Source organism: Centropristis striata, chromosome 12 (genome assembly GCF_030273125.1).
Source record: "Centropristis striata isolate RG_2023a ecotype Rhode Island chromosome 12, C.striata_1.0, whole genome shotgun sequence".
NCBI classification, from domain to species: Eukaryota; Metazoa; Chordata; class Actinopteri; order Perciformes; family Serranidae; genus Centropristis; species Centropristis striata.
The window spans coordinates 12030016-12050352 of record NC_081528.1 but is presented as its reverse complement, the minus strand read 5'-3'; the positions used below and the strand labels follow the sequence as shown (position 1 = coordinate 12050352).

The following is a 20337-nucleotide window of genomic DNA, read 5'->3' as shown; positions in this document are numbered from 1 at the left end:
ATATTCAGCTGAAATATATATCGGGGTATGACTTTTCGTCCATATCGCCCAGCCCTACTTTTTTATATAAATGCATCAATGATAATAACCCAGTAATATATTTTGAATATATAAAATAATCTAAGAGGGGCCATTCTGCATAATGAGTACTTTAACTTTTAATAAGTACATTTTGATGCTGATACTTTTCTACTTTTACCTAATTAAGTTTTGAATGCAGGACGTTTACTTGTATTTGAGTAATTTCACAGTGTGGTATTAGCACATTACGACAGTTTCTTTTACGTAGAAGTAAGGGATCAGTTGTTGTTCTCATCCCATTTCGTCACATGGTGTCGTTTTGGCACAAGGGTGATACTGACACACACAGAACCCCTTTGCTTTGGTTTTGGACGAGTCAGGGGCGGTGTGTTCTGAACACCGGTACCCTGGGTCGAGGTCTGAGGGATTGTTTGACCCATCCACCTCCCATCCCAACCACAGATGGATTTACATTACAGTCAATGGAAAGCCCAGTGCATCATCTGCACACAAGATGAAGTGTGCCATGTACGGCTGAGGGCTGTTGCTAAACGTCTGTATCTGTTTGAAATGAGACCGAGCTGGTTTTAAGTGAGAGCTAACTACAGTGATATTACAACAAAACACATTGACTGAAACTGAACAATACCTGAGAATGTGATAAATCCAATATTGATTGAGGCTCTTGTTAGGCGTTGGTGGGAGGAAGTGTGCCATGTGTTGATTGTTTAATGGTCTAAATAGCTCAGCAGTGGGGAATACAGTAGAGCAGTGTAAGTGTGTCCCAGTCAGAGCCTGAAACTTCACCTTCCTCTTTATTTAAATTTCTCATGGGTGCTGGAAATAATTTCACTTCCCCAATTTGTCATTGATGCATTTTGTTGTTGTTTTATTATTTTCATCCTTATTGATGTTTGTTGTCACTTAACATGGGGCCTTAATTTCCTGGCTTATTTTTGTTTGTCTTCATTGAGCTCAGATAGTTTTTAAGCTGTTTGGGTGTTTATTGAACATTTTCATATCTCAGTTTTTAATTTTCAATTTAACAAAAATATACAATCTGGAACTAATTGTGTGATTTTTGTTTTGATTATTTGTTTAATCGTTTAATGTGTAAAACATCAGAGTCCAAAGTGGTATCTTCAAATAGCCTGCTTTATCTGACAAACAGTCCAAAACACAGAGATATTGAATTTACAATTGTATAAAACAGAGAAAAGCCGCTGATCCTTTAATCCAGTGTTTCCCAAGCTGAAGGTCAAGACCCCTCAAGGGGGTCACAAGATAAATCTGAGAGGTCGCCAGATGATTAATAAGTTAGGAAAGACGATCGTAACATTATTCCGCTCCATAAAGGGATATTTATTTTTCTTTAGGTAATCAGATTTTGCTGCCTTGTAACATAATATTCAGTTTAATGCTTCAGGCCTGTAAATATAATTCAAATTACACAATCTTAAAGGGGATGTATCGTGAAAATAATATGAATAAACATACTCCCTTGTAACAGCACCTTTTCATGCATGTTTTCTGTATTAAAACAGCAGACAAACAACTTCTGTGTTTTAACCTCAACCTTAAATCCATACTGTAACACAAAGAGTGATCTCTGACTGTTGCTTGTAACTTCTGACACTAGATAGATAGAGAGAGAGAGAGAGAGAGAGAGAGAGAGAGAGAGAGAGAGAATGGGAAAGATGCCTAAGTAAATTGGCAGACATGCAATTAAACGTGGGAACTTCTCCACTGACTTCATTTATATTAGAAAGTTCATTCCTGGTGAACGTGCAGAGGCTGTTCAAGGGCAATGACTTTCTTCCCCCCCTGCTGCATTCATTTCTCCTCATTTGCATAATGCTTGGCTGGTGGCTGTAAGGTGGCCAAATGCAGCAACATGTTAAGTTTGTATTATATAAAAACACTTAAGGCCCAAGAGGATAAACCTGCACTGACATCGGACATTAGTGTGCACTGAGTCTGACATGATTAAAGTGGTGTTGTCTATGTAGTCTAAAGGAGTGGTTCTTGTACTTTGTCATCCTAAAGAGCCCTTAATAGAAACAGTACCTGCATTTGTGGTTACGTTTTCTTCTAGGGGCCTCCGTGTCTAGGGATTTGTTTTGCACAGGTTGCATTCATGCATTGATAAGAAAAACTTTCCTTGTGTTTTTTGTTTAAGTCTCTGATTATTTGTTTGATCTATTAATGTCTTAAAGAATGAAAGCCCCAGTCCAAGTCGGCATCATCCTTCAACATATTGTCATGAAGGGGTTTGTATGATTTTCTACAAAAACATTTACACCGCGATTTGTATGATATTCTATGAAATGTGACATGTATCAAGTGCATATTTTTGACACGCTGCTTGAAACATCACAATAGCACTGTTGATCAGAAAAATGGTTATGTTTAGCCACCAAAATAACAGGGTTAGGCTTTTAAAAATCTCTTCTTCTCTACATAACTTTTAAAAACTTTCCCCTCTACATTCTGCTGAATTAAATACAAACATTTTTAATATGAATTTATTTGTATTTAAAAAATATTTTAGATTAAATCTGAAAATGTGAATAGTTTTACTTTCAAGGTTCTGCCACTAAAATGAAAATAATCACAGTCATGCACGTAAAGTGTGACTTTCTCTAAAAAATATATAACTTTATTTGACTTCTATTGAAAATGTGTCATCAATCAGTGGCCTTCACCAAAGAATGAAACAAAAGCTACCTTGCTAAAGATCCTTTTCATGTCTTTCTTTCTGTTAAGTTGCTATGCTCCCCAATAACCTGAATCTGTTTGAGTATCTGACAACAGTAAAAACTTCCTTGGCCCACCAGTCAGCCTGGCTACATGCTTTTCAGGAGCTGAATAGGGTTTCAGACATTGGTAATTCTCCAAGGTCAGGCCCCAGACACGCCTACACTCTTGGAGGCTTTTCTGCAAGAAGAGGCTGGAAGCAAGGGTGAAAAAAAACAGACTAACAAAAGCTTGCCGGGAAAAATGGTTCATGTAAAACGTAGAGACATTAGTGGTTTATGGACTGTTGGAAAAGATAGAGTGAGGGAAGAAAACGGTTTCTTTTATGTAGCTGTGTGAATATTGTGTGATTGCACACAATATTTATGCACTGCATAAAGATGTATGCAGCATGCATGAGTATATTTGTGTATAGACACGTGTACAATACATAGGGTTTTGTTTATATGCTTATATTAAAGCACAAAGAGGTGTTGTGCATCTTCACACACAGTGATCTTCTCTTTGTGTTTTCTGATGCCACATTGTGTCATCTGCCTATCCATCCTGTATGGACGTTTCTATATGCGAGGACTTAACCCGCAGATCTGTTGCTATTTACTGAGGATCCTCCCTATGCTGTCCCTCCAATCCTCTGGATTTCCTGTAAATCCCCAGGGTCTGGCCAGCACTGGTGATTTGTGGTTGGCTAGTGGGCAATTGACACATTGATAAATCCCCCTCAGATGGGATGCGATCCGTTTGAATCAATAGAGCCTTATCGGCTGACGGCCGTCACGGCTGCGACCATGTCGGTTCACCTCGGGTCCCTCCGAGTCGGCCTGATTTGTAGCATTTGACAACAAACATCGTCACGCCACGTGGTTCGTCAGAGAGTCCGCGGGCGTAAATGAAGGCAGGACGTTGTCTGTCAGTGAGCAGCTGCAGAGAGAGAGGATGGGAGACAGAGAGAGGGAGGTGGATGTAAAGGGAGGGAGATAAAACAACAAAAAAAAGCTGAGAGGATATTTGAGGACTTTTTCATTGTAAATATGTCTCATTTACAATGACAGAATAAAAGTAGAGCTCTTAACATTTCCTGCTGTAGTCGAGGGATTGAAATTGAAGACAGCTTCCACAGCGCCATGAGCCTTCAGTGTGGCTTGTTCAGCTTTAGCCAGAGGATTCATATGGCTTGTGTCCACTGGACAGGCTTTAGCTGTTCTCCGGCCGTCTGGCTCAGATCCAGCTTCTCCTCTGTCTTTAGATCCGAGCCAAACCTTGCCGGTCCACGGCTCAGCCAGCCACGTCTTACAACTTGGCGAGACTCTGGCCAAAAGCTGCCCAAAAGCTCCAGTTTGGAGGATTAATGGTTAGTGATTCTACATGGAGCATCCCCTGAATATAATGGAAAAGTTCTAAGCAACTTTTAGCTTTATTAGCTAGCGCTACTAAATGCATATTTATTTTACAAAATAAATGATATGGAAAAGAGCAATGAAACTGTCGAGTGCCATTTGTTTTATTTGTTATAAAACTAAATGCTGTTCATGTCGCATGAAATGTGCTTGTTATTTTCAGATTTCTTTGTTGTCTGGGCGGAGGGCTTTTTAACAGAGACACAAACTAAACCATATCATATGGTCGGACCCTGCTGTCGGCTCTGCTGTTTCTGAAATTCATTCACTTTTTTGGGTGGTTTATAGGCCCGAGCCAAATATCGATAGACTGCCAAAATGAAGTAAAGTGAGTTAGAGCAGAAAATATTATTTTGTAAAGAGGTTCAGTTTCAGGAAAATGCTTGGAAACAGGGTGGGAAGGGTACAGAGAGAAATGATGAAAATAATAGTAAATTTGAGTCTAATAAAGAAAGCATATTTGAAGGCACTGTGAGTGAAACACTGTTTAAATCTGAATGAGGGGGAGGTTAACTAACCCTCTTCTGTAAAACTGAATAAGAGGGATTTTAGGGAAGACAGTATTCTGTACAAGAAGAGAAGTGGGAGCTTAAATAAAACACTTTTCATTAAAACTGTCAGAGGAAGCTTAATGAAGAGTCTTTAAAACAGAGTGATGGGAGCCCTCAGGATGACAGCACTCGAAAAATGTATCTCCAACACTAAATCCAGGCAGTTTATGTCAAAATGGGGATCACACTTTTTCATGAAATCCTCTCACCTGTTTTAGCAAAAGGGAAAGTTCAGGTTGAATACTTAGTATGTGCCAAGCACCAGAAATGTAATGTAGCTGGTGAACGTCAATGAGAAAACTCCAGATATTTTTTGCCAACAATTGCCATGAAAACTTAAAACCAACAATAAATGCAAGTCGTGGCGGAGGAAGTACCAAGGGCTTTTATTTAAGTAAAATACTAATACCACACTTTATACTCCATTGCAAGCTTATTTTAACTACTTTATGCTATTTTATTTAATGTAAGATCATATATTTTTGAAGCTGATCATATGTGTAAAATATGAATTTACAAAATAACCATAGGTAGATGTAGTGGAATAAATGGTTAAAGCCATTCAACAGTTAATGTAACTTAACTAAATGCTCAAACATAGCAATGGTGGCTAATTCTATACTGTGGACATGGACCCACTATATCATTTTTATTATTTCTTAATTTTCTACCTACTCCCCCTTGGTTACATTTTCCGGAAACATCACATCAACTTCCACTGCTATGCGGATGACACCCAGCTCCACATTTCCGATGAACCTGAGTCCACCTTCCCTCCCTCCCTCCTCACTGACTGCCTCCTCGAAATACAGTCCTGGTTTTCATCCAATTTCCTGAAACTGAATAGCAACAAAACAGAAATTCTACTCATTGGCACAAAAACCACCCTATCCAAATCTCCCAGTTTCACAATATCCATAGACAATTCCAACATCTCTCCATCCCCCAAGGTAAAGAGTCTGGGTGTCATCCTTGACAGCACACTCTCATACACCTCACACATCAGTCACATAACCCGCTCAGCCTACCTCCATCTCCGTAACATCAACCGCCTCCGCCCCTCTCTTACACCCCACACAGCTGCCATCCTGGTCCACAGTCTCGTCACCTCCCGTCTTGACTACTACAACTCTCTCCTGTTTGGACTTCCGCAAAAAACTCTTCACAAACTACAACTGGTACAGAACTCAGCAGCCCGCATCATCACAAGGACCCCATCCAGTCACCACATCACACCAATCCTCCAGCAACTCCACTGGCTCCCAATCACACATCGCATCCAGTACAAGACTCTACTGCTCACCTTCAAGGCCATTCACCACCTCGCCCCTCCATACCTCTCTGACCTCCTCCACATTGCCACACCCGCTCGCCCACTCAGATCTTCTTCCTCCACCCACCTCTCTGTCCCCCCTGCCCGTCTGGTTACCATGGGGAGCAGAGCTTTCAGTCGCTCTGCTCCCTTGCTCTGGAATTCCCTTCCCCCTTCCCTTCGCAACATCACATCTCTCAATCAATTCAAATCACAACTAAAGACTTACCTGTTCAGACTCGCTCACTCCATTTGATCCTCCGCACAAACTCCCCTCCTTAATTGTAATGTATTTGTAAATATTCTGATTTGTTTAGATTGTATGATATGTATGATGTTCTGCTTGTTTTTTGTTTTTTCCATGTTGTAAGCCGACCTTGAGTGCCTTGAAAGGAGCCCTATTAAATAAAATGAATTATTATTATTATTATTATTAAGTGACAAAAATACTGAAAAAATGTCTGTAAAATAGTGGCACACAATAGCAGAGTAACGTTTGATTTTATTCAGCTGGTATTTTACAAACATGCTGTTTCTAAGTAGTCACTTACAAACCTTTTCCCATATAAAGTGTATTGTGAAAACAGTTAATATAATGCAACATGCCACATGACTTCTTGAGTATGCAAGTTCATGGGACCAGTATTATTATTATTTTTAAATCTTTACTCTGTTAATCCTAGTTATTTCCGACCAATCAAATAGATTTTTCTCATGTATAGGACATTTATAGCAACAATACAATAACATGTTTGGATATTGGCTGCTAATATCATACTTATTTTCTCAAACTAAAGTGTTCTTGATATTTGGATTTTGTTTTGGTATAATGGTCGAAGCTATTATTTTGAAGGCGTAATGTCGGTAGCAGATGTCACCGCAAGTTCAAACAAGAGACTATCAAAGAAATATATATATTTTGTGTTTGAAATGTCGTGTTTAGTGTGTGTTTGGCTGCTGGCTAACAAGATGACAAGGTTGGTTAGTTTTTCTTTTTATAATTAGTTTGATATTATGTGATATAACATTTTTTCGTAGTATATAAATATTGTAAAATATAAATATGTATATAAATAATGGACGTAGTCACTGTGACGTCACCCATTGGTTTGTGGACTGCCCGTTGAAAGCATCGAGTTCAGCGTTAAACTCATCGCCATCTTGTGTCGCCGTCTTGTTTCCGATATACGGAGAGCAGACCATATTTGGACTGTGGAGGAATGAGAGGGATCTGACGACACTGACTACACGCCTCACTACACCTCAACCTGACTGAGAGAAGCCACTGCTAATTCATGTTAGCATTAACTGGAGCATTCACTGGGATGTTAGTTTTGGCTAGCAAATCTTTTTATATCTATATAACGTTACACGTTGCCATGGATACGCATTGCTCTGCTTTCTCTCCTGATGATGGCTCGCCTTGTTAGCCACCTGTCAATCAAAGGCAGCCACGCCCCAAATCATACGATTCTTTATCTTCTATTTTCTTCTAAATGGGGCCATTATTAGAACTAATAACATCAAATTGTCTTGAAGAAGATTTTTTACTAGCGATTGAGACCATAGTGTTGTCCTAAAAAAAATTCTGAGGTAATAAATAAAGTGAGAAGTTTCCTCATTTTGCACTGAAATTAATGGACAGATTTTTTTTGCAGCCAAACTTAGTGCTCCCTGCTGGAATTTTCGGTAGAATGCAGCTTAAGACACTTCCTGGTTTGCCTCCCTGCTCAGACCCGGATATTGCCGCCTGGTGTGTATAAGCTAGCAAGACTGCTACATTAGCATAATGCTAATATACACTTAATAGATTAGCATTTTTTCAGTTTGCTTTGACAGGGAGAAAGTGGTAATAACCGTAATTTAAGTACAAGTATTGTAAAAATATTAGTAAAAGGTGCATTTATATTTGATTTATATGACAATTTTGTTTGTAGTTGAAATCTCACTAATTTTACTGAAGTTTCATTTTCAAGTTAAATATGTGGACCTGTAGCTAAGTCTCTATGATTTGTTCATTCACATTTTGTAGAAGATTGTGGTGATAAATTATTGGAATATTATAATATAATAACATAAATATTTAATCTTTGCTCTTATCTCTGTGTTAGACCATCATTCAGTTAGGGATGCTATAGTATAAATAAGCCACACACCTTTGCACCTTGAAAATATATTGCTTCAGTATTATGAACATGGCCACAAGGCTTGGTATGATATGAAAATGTCATGCCATAATTATCCTGGCCAAAATAATTGCAATGCATAATATTATCCTCATAATAGTCAAATATTCAGATTATTAAAACATATTCATACAACTCTTAAAAAAGTAGATTTACAGCAAATTAGATAAATATTCTGTAAAATACAATTATTAACACTTGATTTGAACTGTTACTTATGGGCTATAATGATATGACATTTGTTGTAATTCAAAATACATAAAGAAATCCTATAGGACTGTAGGTTATAGAGCTACCTTTTTAAGTCACTTGGCCATATTCACAGTTATCCCAATAATGGAAATTCACCATAATCAACCTTTTGTGAATGTTTCGTTATTGTGACTCACTATGAAATCCTGGATCCCTAATGGTCACTGCAGGAGTAAATCCCACCTACACCATCATGCTGCAGTTAATACTCACTAGGGCTCCTATGTTTGAATTCATGGTAAAAAAAATAAATAAATGATGGTACAATGAGGATTTTTTTCTTCAGCTGGAATGGAAAGGAACCATTGACAGATGAACAAACGTATTGTTTGTTTTGAACTCTTGGATGGCTTTCAAGATAATCAGAAAGAACAATGCCAGCCTTTAACATTTAATTTAGCTCTTATTTTGTGTCATTAAAACTGGTTCAAAGAGCAGAATTACAGAAATTAGCTTCACAGAACAGGATCATCCATAGTTACACAGTGAAATTGCAAAGATCTGCTGTGTGTGTGTGTGTGTGTGACTGTGGAGTGTCTTCACCCTTCACTTGACTGTCAATCCCAGGAGTTCCCGCCCCCTCATGGTGCTGGATTATGGGTTGAACTCAGTATGAATGCGGAGTAGCACCGAAGTCTGCCTGTTTCTATCTCTGTCTGTTTTGTCCTGGTGTGTCACTCTCCTCCGTCAGTCTTTCTAAAAAAGATGTATTCATATGAAACAGACACCACACACATGCTGGCTGTTCACACCTGCTGATTCTCACAGTATGACACAGTTAGTCAAACACACACAGACACACACGGCAGCTCATGCAGTCCCGTTCCCAGTGGACAGCTGGCCAGTGATACATGCACATACACAGAGATACACTGGCATGTTTCCACATAACCATTTGTGCTACAGTGAGGGTGAGTGAACTGTTCTGTCATTCATACAATTACACTGATTAAGCTAATGGGGGCGCTATAATTACTGGTAACATTTTCATAACAGTACATGATGTTTGTGACACAGCTAGTCTAATTTTTGATGAAACTTGCAGCATAGAGTGATCTTGTAAGAAAAGGAGGGTCAACTTTTTCAAATGTAAAAGGCCATAACTGCTGTACCATTATTCATTTTCTTGCAAAACTTTTAATAACATGTTCTTTTTCAGTTTTATCTAATCAACAACAATTTTGATGATTAATTATTGAGGGAAAAAGCCACACATTATCTGCCCCCAGCTCTTTAAATGTGATGATTTTTTTGCTTCTTTCTTTTTCACATCATTTGAAATTTACAGCAATACATGTGGGCTTTTGGACAGTTTGTTGAACAAAACAAGCAATTTGAAGATTTCATTTTGGTTTTTGGTAATCAATTTATGATTGCCATTTTAACAATTTTTTTTTGATATTTTATAGAAATATTTTTTTAAAAATTGAAAAGACAGTGACAAGATTCATTGATTATGAAAATAATCATTAGCTGCAGCTGGTCTCGGAAGAACGATGCAGCCTGTTACAGTTTCCGGCATCATCTGTGGAGAATAATGTTTATTTGGACAAATTGGATTCTTGATAGCATTTTGGAATAAATTTGGATGAGATTTGGATAAAAATTGAAACAAAATTTGAAAACTGGTTCTTAACAAGTTGATCTTGCATCTTTCTACAGAGAAAAATCTTCCAAAATGCCTCATCATGGTTCCACTCAGTCTCAGTTCAGTCTGTAATTCACAGTTCAGCTGATAGGTTTGCCATCCAAAAGACCTCTCCACTACTCATGATCACCTATTGATTGACCAGCTGGATGAAGGTCCAGGTTTAGGTCCTCCTGACCACATCTCTTCCTCTTTGTATCACACTCATTGTGTTTGAGACCCATTGACCTGCAAGGCACCCCGGTTGCTGCTTATTGGGCTTGACACTGCTCGATGGTGACAACGCTAATTGCCAACATCTGGAAAGTGCTTGCCATCCCTCAGCCCTGCACGAATGAAACGCAGTGATCTGTCATAACGTGTCAGAGGAAATTAGCATCAGTCGAACGTCAGTGGGTGGAGGGGCTAGGGCAGGGGAGGAGAGGGGGTCGTCCCACCAACATTATCTGAGGTTTTTGGGAGGAGGGGTAGGAGGGTAAACGGCTGTTAGAGGAGTAATTGCAGGGCAGAGATATTAACCTGATTGTGTTTCCTCACAGAGTGTACTCTAAGGACTGCTTCTGTTGCTCTGTACAACTACCAGCACTAGTGCTGCAACTAATATGATTACCACTTCTTCCTCCACAATCACTACTACAACTAGTGTTACCATCATAACTTACACCACTGTTGCTGCATCTGCTACTAAAACCACTAATATACAGTGCTACTACTTCTACTGCTATGTCCATCACTATACTACTACTACCACAACCACCACTGTTACTGTACTAGTACTACTACTAAAAATAATAGTAAAAATAAGTAAAAGTAAAAATAACAATAATTATAAAATTACTAGTAATATTGTTATTATTGTTTTTTGGTATCACAAGCTACTAATATTTGTTTTTGCAATCAAATGAAACTACTACCTTTACTATTGATTATGACTACTACTACTTCAAATGTAACTGTTACTCCTATAAATACACCAAATTCTGCTAATATTGTAGCTAGGGATGGGAATGATTCATCGATGATCGATTAATGGTCATCAAGATTTTGATCGATCACGTGGAATTTTTAATCAGTCTGTATTTCATTTTTTTCTATTACTGCGTATCAGTATTTACTGAACTCAAACACAGCCGAGCGTTCAGTTCTGCGGCCGTACGTGAATAAGCCAATGAGCTGAGAATTAAGTTGGATAAAGCTACAGTTTGCAAACTGAAAGTTGCAATAACGATTATAAAACACACAGAAATATAAGAGCATTAATCGGAGCAAAACTAGCTTACTGTATTAAACCTTGCTAGCATGAATTACTAGGTTTATTTTATCCAAAACTTATTTAAACACAAAACACATTTAAATATCCAAGATTACTGTGAAAACTAACCTCATTACCTCAGTAACCTCTTTACAGTATGATCTTGGTTGAGTTAATTTTGCGATTGACAGGATCAAGTCTCTCCTTTCAAAATAAAAGCATCTGTTAACAAAACAGAGTTTTGCATAGTACTGTATATGTATGCATGCAAAGTAATCGATTAATTGATTGTTAATTTTATAGATAATCCAGTTCGCAGGTTTCTTCCAAATGCCCGTCCCTAATTGTAGCACTTCTGCTTTAGCTCACTACTACTACTACTACTACTACTACTACTACTAATAATAATAATAATAATAATAATAATAATAATAATAACAATACTAAATCTACTTCCTCTGTGGTTACTACAACCACATCTGTTATTGCTGCTAATGATGCTGTTACTTTTTCTGCAACAAGTACAACTCGTACTAGAAGATGTCCTATAACTGTTGGTAGTGCTGGTATTACAGCTACTACCAACTAGTGTTACTGTTACTACTTCTACTATACCTGTGACTATTATTACACCTTCTGCTTATGATGTTGTCACTACAACTGTTGCGCTACTTCCGCTATTTATTCTACTAATAATACTTCTCACTACCAAAAGCAATCAAGTGTGCTTACATTTTTACTATATTAAAAAATATTTTGCATTTGTTTGTTGATGCATAGAAGACAATATGAATGATAAAAACATACAAAAGCATGTCCACTACCACTCCTACTCCCACAACAATGATGATAATGTAATGATTATTTATATTATACAATAATGATATCAATAGCAGTTTTGAAGGTGCAAGTTAAAGGTCTTCATATGCTGTAGAAAGTAGAAGCAGCAGTGAATTACAAAGCTGTTGGACCTCAACTTGTAATGCAGACTTGTAGGAGCCTCAGGCAGGGCTCTCCCAAAGTCCAGGCTTAAGAAAAGTAAAGGGTGTTACCAGGCTTTGGCTTTACATCGACCTGTATGGGAGGCTTAGACCAGCAGCCAGCACTGAGATCACTTTTTTGAACCTGATTTATAGACTCATTTTTATATGCTTTTTATTTCTTTGTGTGGCTGTTGGTCTTTTGTTCTTATCCCTCCATATTGCAGTGTCTTTTTATGGCCCTGTCATAATTTGTTTTACGCATTTCATGTATTTGACTGTTTTACGGTTCCTACTTGAACCCTTTTGTAAACTCAAATATAAAAACAGTGATTTAAATAAAGCTCATAAAATTCATTTTAATGAAAAGCAACAAACGTGCCAATCTACAATAAAGGGAATACTTGCCCTGCACTGCTGACTTCATATATCAAAAAACAATGTTCTTTTTCATTTCGTCACATAGCAAAACCAACACGGTCACAATATCTTTGTCTTATCTGAATGAATCAATATTGAATTTATGTAAAAAAGAATGCAGCGGCACAAGAGCAACAACCTGGATAAAAGATATTCACTGGGTTATTAAATAATGGAAGAAGAAAATGAAGAGTTGCATAGCAAACTGAAAAAAAACCTTTAATAAGACAGATGGGTACCTGAAGTGACATGCCTTTACATAATCTGTATTTATAAAGAAGTCCTACTGCTGTCAAATTATAGTATTCTTTTTGTCTTTGTACAGGAAAGTGACAGTTTGTGGTGGGACGCCTTCGCTACAGAGTTCTTTGAGGAGGACGCCACTCTCACACTCTCCTTCTGCCTCGAAGATGGACCAAAGAGATACAGTAAGAGTCCCTTAATATTCAACCAAACTACCAATAACACAATAAGTTTCTCTTGTGATTATAAATAATTTAATTGCTTTTTGTTTTTTTTTCAACAAAAGTCCATTAGTTCAGTTTAAATCTTCTGTTCCAATGGGTTTGTATTATGTCTAAAAGTGGAAAAAACTTGCTTATTGCTAGTTTGTCCATTTATGATTTTTCAATCTACACAACCTTTACCAGGCATCTGAGTTTTCTTCACTTCTATTCAAGTCGCACTGCCTTCCCACGCACCTGTCATACATTCTGGTGTGATTTTTTATATCGGTATTTTATATGTGTGTGTGTGTGTGTGTGTGTGTGTGTGTGTGTGTGTTTGTGTGTTATAAATTCAAGCATTCATTTTTTTGAGAGGGTTTTAAACCAGCATCCTCCTGATAACATGCCCACATCTGTCAGAATTAGTGTCCCAATAAGACAGTGGCTGAGAGGGACACACCACCATAAATTAGCACTGCTGAATTGAAGAGAAGAATCTCTCATACATCACTGTGAAATTTTTTTTTAATTTGGTATTTCCGCTTTACTTCTACCTGCTTTGTCTACTTACACTTAAGTTATAGATTTTCTCCATTTCCCAAAATGCTATTTAACACCTCTTTGAAAATAAGTGTGAGCCTTTAAAAGAAAAGAAAAGATCTGTTTCATTGAGTCAAACATTTCTGCATGGTGCTCTACTGAGTCTCCTGACACTGAGAAAATTGGTGTCTCTCCCTCCTCTAACAATAGTTTTCTCTCTGTATGTGATTGCCGAACATTGGTGCAACATCACACGTAACTACTGGTAACCTCTTTCTGACAATTTCATCACAGGCCTCTATTGTGGCCTCTGCCATTTAAATAAAGATGTAAATGTAAACCACAGTCTTGAAAATAGGCAAATTATTGGGTATATCTGCGTATTGAAACGCTTCACAATACATCTGCTTTTGTGCCAGATCATAATGGTGGTTATTTAAGAAAGTGTGTTGCTATCTTGGCACTTACCGTGAACTGTACAGAAGAACCTGATTCCATATCTGTATTGTAAATTTATTATTTTCAATAGAGTTGAGAAGCTGGAGGAGTCATGACAGGCTTCCAGATATAAAAGCTGTGTTCGTTTTCAGCATAGAAAGTGTTTGGTGACTGGCAGTTTGAGCTCCTAAAGCTAGAGTTTGGTCGATTTCTGGTTTTGCCATTCAGGTCTGAGCTTATACCAGTTTGATTTTATGTCAACCGACTGAGCAGGCGTTTGTTATTATGACACATTCTATATAACAATCGCAATAATAAGCCTTGTACAGGCAAAAGTAGGACCAGAAGTTCCACATAACAAAGAAAGACTACCTTGAGACTAATATGAGAAAACCTACAGTCTTGGACGACATTTTGAATCTCTTACCCAAGGATGAATCATATAGTATTCAAACATGGGTACTTTGGAGATCCTCGTTAAGCTGTCAATCAGCTATGTATTAATTGTGACAGAAACAAGCCCTATACTGAGTTAAAGATATCTGGTAGGAACATGTTTTTATATTTAGAGAGATCCTGGCTTGCTGCCTTCAGTCTTTCTATTTGTATGTCTTTGTATGCCTTTAACTCTCTGAAATAAGCAGGCAAATAAGGATATTTCAAAAATGTTTAAAGTATTGCTTTAAGTTAAATTCAGTTAAGATTAATTATATTCCCAAAGTCTACTTTTGTATTTTGTAAGTTTGCAAGGACCTGAGTTTCAGGAAACGTTCTCAACTTCTGTGTACTAAGAACTCAAGTTAGAAACACCAAGACTGCAGCCTCAGTATGTGGTCTTCAGCGGCAAGTGACAGAGCATAGGCTGTTATTGAGTTTGTGATATTGTCCCCTTCATCTCATCTGCATAGGTTCGTGTTTTGATATCTGAAACATATTGAATATCACACAGACATAGATAAGGACGTGGTGCTCTGAAATGAGCAGATATGTGTGGTGTCTGCTGTGTTGTGTGTCAGTGTGTGTGTGTGTGTGTGTGTGTGTGTGTTTGTGTGTGTGATTCAGCTCAGTCATGGAGGAGGAGGAATGGAGAGAGAGAGTGGAGGATTGTTGTGAGCCGGGCCCCGGTTTGCTTTTCAAATGTAAAAATAAAAATCCCCAGTGGTGTAGAGACGGTAACCCTGTTCCCCCGGGAACGGGAGGCTTAACGCCATGGCGATGATGACTCATCGTCAGTCGCAAGCCTTCCTCAATTCACATTCAGGTGCGCTAAGTTACACACACACACACACACACACACACACACACACACACACACACACACATCATCCAGGAAAAATCCACCATGCTCGCATGTACCCAGCTACAGATTTGACTCAAAAGAAAAACTAAGGATGACACCTTCAGAAAGTGATAATGTTGTCTGTCCAAGCTTCGCATCGGCAGCATTATATATAGAGAACAACAGTATAATAAATTACACAGCAAGTCATTGTTATATACGTTACAGTTATTTTGCCCACTACTCAGGGCTCATGTGTAATGTTGTTAATTTTAGCCTCAGCTACTGAAGAGCCTACAATGATTTTACAGGTAGGAGAACTTCAGTGACTTTCTCAAGGTTACCTAAAAGTTTTTTGTATTTTATAAGATAACTTTATTCTTATCTAAAAGAAAATGTAAAAAACAAACAAATAAAACACAATGAAAGTGGGCTGCAACTAATGAGCATGTTTTCAAAAAAGTCTGTCAGCTTAGAGACTGGTTGAATAGGCATAAAATAAATATGTTAGAAAAATGTTGAATTGGTCATAAATTGGACTCAGAAAAATACTGTATATAAATGTAAGTATACTAATACGTGGCTCAGCATTTTTATTACAGCACTAGACATTTGCAGTATTTGAATCTGTTGTTTTTTTAGGTAGAACTCTACCTTTTCTCCCTGAAGCTTTTTTCTTCACCTTTTCTATTACACAAAATCATTCTTGTGGCAAAGAAATTCCTGTCCTGTGTGTTATCAGGGGCTTTGGACTCTGGCATCCTTTGTTTTTTTTATTTTACTGTTGGCAGTCCAGAAATTTAAGCTTTCTCTGCTCATTGTTAGTCACTCTGTACAACAGAATCAGCTAACTGCCTTACATATAAAATGTAAATGTGACCGCCAGTGGCCTTACCCTATAATAATCTCTGCTTGCAGCCCTGTGAAAAGCGCATATATACGTAGTTATCGCAGCGGAGGTCAGAACAGCACTGACCAGTGGAGATGTGAGGGAGTGGGAGACGGAGAGTGGTTACCAGTGGTCATCTATACATGTTGGAAGAGTTACAATGTAACAAAAGGTCGTAACATATTTCAGTAGAACAAAGTCTCTTCACACAGTTGTACTGCAAATAGAACTAAATGTTTAAAAACTCAGTATATAGCGGTATACATTCTGGATGTGAATCCTGAGGCTGAAGTGCTGTAGTGTATAAAGATTTGTGCTCAATATAATAGAGGTTATTTTAGCTCTACAGTATCACAATGAATTTGTCATGACATTTTTAAACTACATAGAGAATATTTGTATCTTTAAAGATCAAACATACCGAGTGAATGAAAAGGGCAAGTCTTTATATTTGTATTCTATTATCATTAACATATCATTTAGCTTATAAAAACAAATATTTGATGTTGATCTGTTATTAAATAATCTAATAAAACAATCATTGTGTTCATTATTCCACAGAGACATTTTCTGTATAATGTATGGAGGTGTTAGTGTAAGAACTTCAGTCCCTGTTGAAACTGAATTATATTTTTTGAGGCATGCAGTAGCTTATACGATAATTACAAGGAAACAATCATTTCACTCCAGTCTGAGTTGCTCTAATTTCATAACGTTCAGCGGAGGAAAAATAACAAAAGCCAATTTACCTAATCTGTTTTGTGTTTTTTTTTTATTATTCCATGGACCTATGTTAAGGTGTTTTGTAACTCGTCTCCAGCTGGTGTTCAATGTGGCCTCTCAGAGGAAATAGATTATATTGGAAATGCTTGCGTGTTAATTGTTGGAGGACAAACACTAATGCATTTATGTCCTCCACCATCTTCCAATTCTTTATTCTAAAATCAGTTCTGACGCTTAGAGAGGCTGATTAATTAGTCGATAGACAAAAAGCTCATTGTCAGCCTTGTCAGCTTTGATAATCGATGAATCATTTATGTAATTTATCAAGAAAAAATGCCCCCAAAATTGGCTCCATCATTGTCAAAATGTAAGGATGTGCTGCGTTTCTCTGCTGTATGTTTGTAAATTTCATCTTTTGGGTTTTGGACGGTTGGTAGGACAAAACAAGATAGTTGCTTAATGACAAAAGACTGAAACAAGGCTGTTGAAAGTGTTCAGAGAACAACTTGTGTACTTTATACAGTATATTTTCAGAGCAATTATGTACTTATGCACAAGCCTGTTTCTCTAACCCCCATTAGTGTTACAGTTGCTTTAAACCATGATAAATCCACTTCATATTGGCTTTAGACTGCATCTCGTGTGTGCTGAAACAATCAGTAGGTTAAACAATTTGTTTTCAGTAGAAATGTCATCAATGTGCTCAGCACTCATTCATTGTTTCATTCATTTATCAAGCAGAAATGCAAATAATTTCCTGATTTTACTTTCTCAAACATTTTGCTGCTTTTTTATGTTTAAGTTAATTATAAACCGCATATCTTTGCATTATGAAGACTCAGCATTGGGCTTAGGAAACAGTAATGGGCAGTTTCCACTGCTTTATGGCATTTAAAATAATTGTGGATTAATGAAATAATCCACAATCAACACGATTTTGATTCATTGCTACCTTAATCTCAAATGCAGGGTGTTTTCTTTGGCTGCTGTGTCTGGTTTATCCCTCAATTTAACACTAATTTTACTGTTCTAACAGCCAACTTGAGAAACCTTAAACCTACAGTTTGGTGAAATGGCAGGGATTTGACAGTCTTAAGAGCCAGAGCATGTGGCTGCTGTCTGAATAATTCCCCACCCTGTGTCACTAATGAAAAGCAAACTTCACCAGATCGTCTGTTGTGTCTAATTGTAATCTACATGTATCAGTAACAATAACCATGTCAGAAGACGACATAAGCAGCTTATCCAGACAGATTGCATTATTTCTTGCCTCGTCTTGTTCTTGCAAAGATCTGAAGAGCACTAACTGTGAGCAGTGAGAATTTGTAGTCTCCAGTATGTCATAATATTTTATAGCGTCTTTGGAAATAAAACTTATTAAAGCCTTGTATTGCTATGACAGTATATTACCTTCATAGAAGTTAATATTTTTAATGTGTGCATCGTGTTTCATCTTTAGAGAGAAAGTGTTTCGGTGTGTATTTGTGTACCCCTGTACGTTTGTAAAGCAATCCTCCATCCGTGCTGGCCAATTATTGTTTTCTACACCGAATATTCAGAAACTCTATCTAATTATACCCCCAATTGCCATGGCCTTAACATTCGCCCCAGTACCTTGTCTGGCTCTGCAATCTATGATGCATCTGATGAAAGCTGCACTCCATGATGCAATCAAAGAGCAAGGCTCATTTTAGAAGTAGTTCAAACAAGAGAAGGAAAACTCTGCATGTTTAGTGGGCTGATTCAGGGCAAACTGCGAAAGTGATTCACAACACATTTACAATTCATCTAGTTATTCTTGCATTGCAGTACGCAATAATTGCAGCTATAAAATGACCACAGCTAATAATCTTTAAGCAAGCATGAGGACATAATGAGGAGGAAGAACACACGAGGAAACAGTTTTAATACGTGTAAAATGATAAACCAAACGGCCTCTGACACAAAGTAAGCTTAACAAAGGACTCACTTTGTGCTTGGAATTAAAACCAAGTTTTTAATTAATAAACACATTATGTTTTATATACCTTCCTCGGCCATACCAACTAAATAATAATTAGCAGTTTTAGCCAGTCATAGTTTATGCATCTGATAATATCCTTTTCATACATACAGTAAAACATTACTTCTTTACAGATTTTGTGCTGTGTCAATGAACAATGAACTAAAAGAGGCTGAAAACCTGCACCGAGTTGCAGTGTTGTTATCGCAACAAATGCCCTCGTTCATATCACATGTAGTCTTTTGACTTTATATTTATAAAGAAATTAATTTGATTAAGGCCCCAAGTTCCTAAAGAGATACACCAGAAGACCTCTTGTAATCGTGCCTTCAAAACTAGACTTTGTGTGTCCTTTGTATGTAATTTTATAAGGATGTTTGTTTGAGTTAGGACCTCTATGTACCTCACTGACATTACCAGTCTCTGCCTAGTGTTGGATCCAGTATGCCTTGGCCCTAAACATAATAAATGATGTTTACAGACCAAGTTAATACAGTTTTTGTGTGACAGAATCTGAATGGAGGTCTGAGATAGAAAGATAAGTCTTGTGCTGTGATCTGACTCCCTTTCTGTTGAATAAAAGATTGACAGCGGAGGGCTGGGAAGGGCTTGTTGGAGGGAGGCTGTGTTATTGAATTGGGTGGTGGAATGAAGAGAAGGAGAGGTGGAGTCCCAAATGAAGGTATGGGAGTGGTGCAGTGTCGGGGCCTGCCTGTCTGTTTGCGTGTGTGTTCTTGTGCGTGTATCTATGCCTCTGTATCTGAATCTTGTGAGTTTTCTCTGTTCGAGCGACGGTGAATGTCTGTGTGTGAATGTGCATGTGTAAGTGAATGTGTGTGTGTGTGTTGGTTTGAGAGTTAAAGGGGGATGTCGATGCGTCTGTGGAGGGGGTTGTTTTGAAAGGAGGGAGGGAGGAGGAGGGGGGCTGCGAGGCTGCTTTACAGAGAGATGGATAGGATGGATTGAAGGTGTAGAGCGGTGATTGGCAGGCGGGATGATGCGGCCCTGGCTCAGCTGCAGCGCTGAGATGTAGGCTGATTGACAGTCGGGCCGAGCCTGGGAACCACATCGCTGGATCGGACGCAAAGAGAGAAAGAGAGGAGAAATTGTACATTTAAACCAAAATATGTAGCCACAACATTTTGCTCTGCGTTCTGTTCCTGGATAGTTTGACACTGCCATCTTTTGTAAACTACGGCAGTCATACTTTCATGATGTTTCTGACAGCTGACAATGTGCTAATC

The 20337-nt window shown here is 37.9% G+C and overlaps 1 protein-coding gene across 6 annotated transcripts in view; it reads left to right on the top strand.

The window, feature by feature from the left end:
- ldb2a (LIM domain binding 2a) overlaps positions 1-20337 on the top strand; it is a 99707-nt gene that overhangs the window by 14991 nt on the left and 64379 nt on the right. For all 6 annotated transcript variants that reach the window (XM_059345883.1, XM_059345882.1, XM_059345881.1 and 3 more), the window contains exon 2: positions 13102-13204. In XM_059345883.1, the coding sequence (XP_059201866.1) occupies positions 13102-13204 (103 nt within the window). The remainder of the gene's footprint in view (positions 1-13101; positions 13205-20337) is intronic.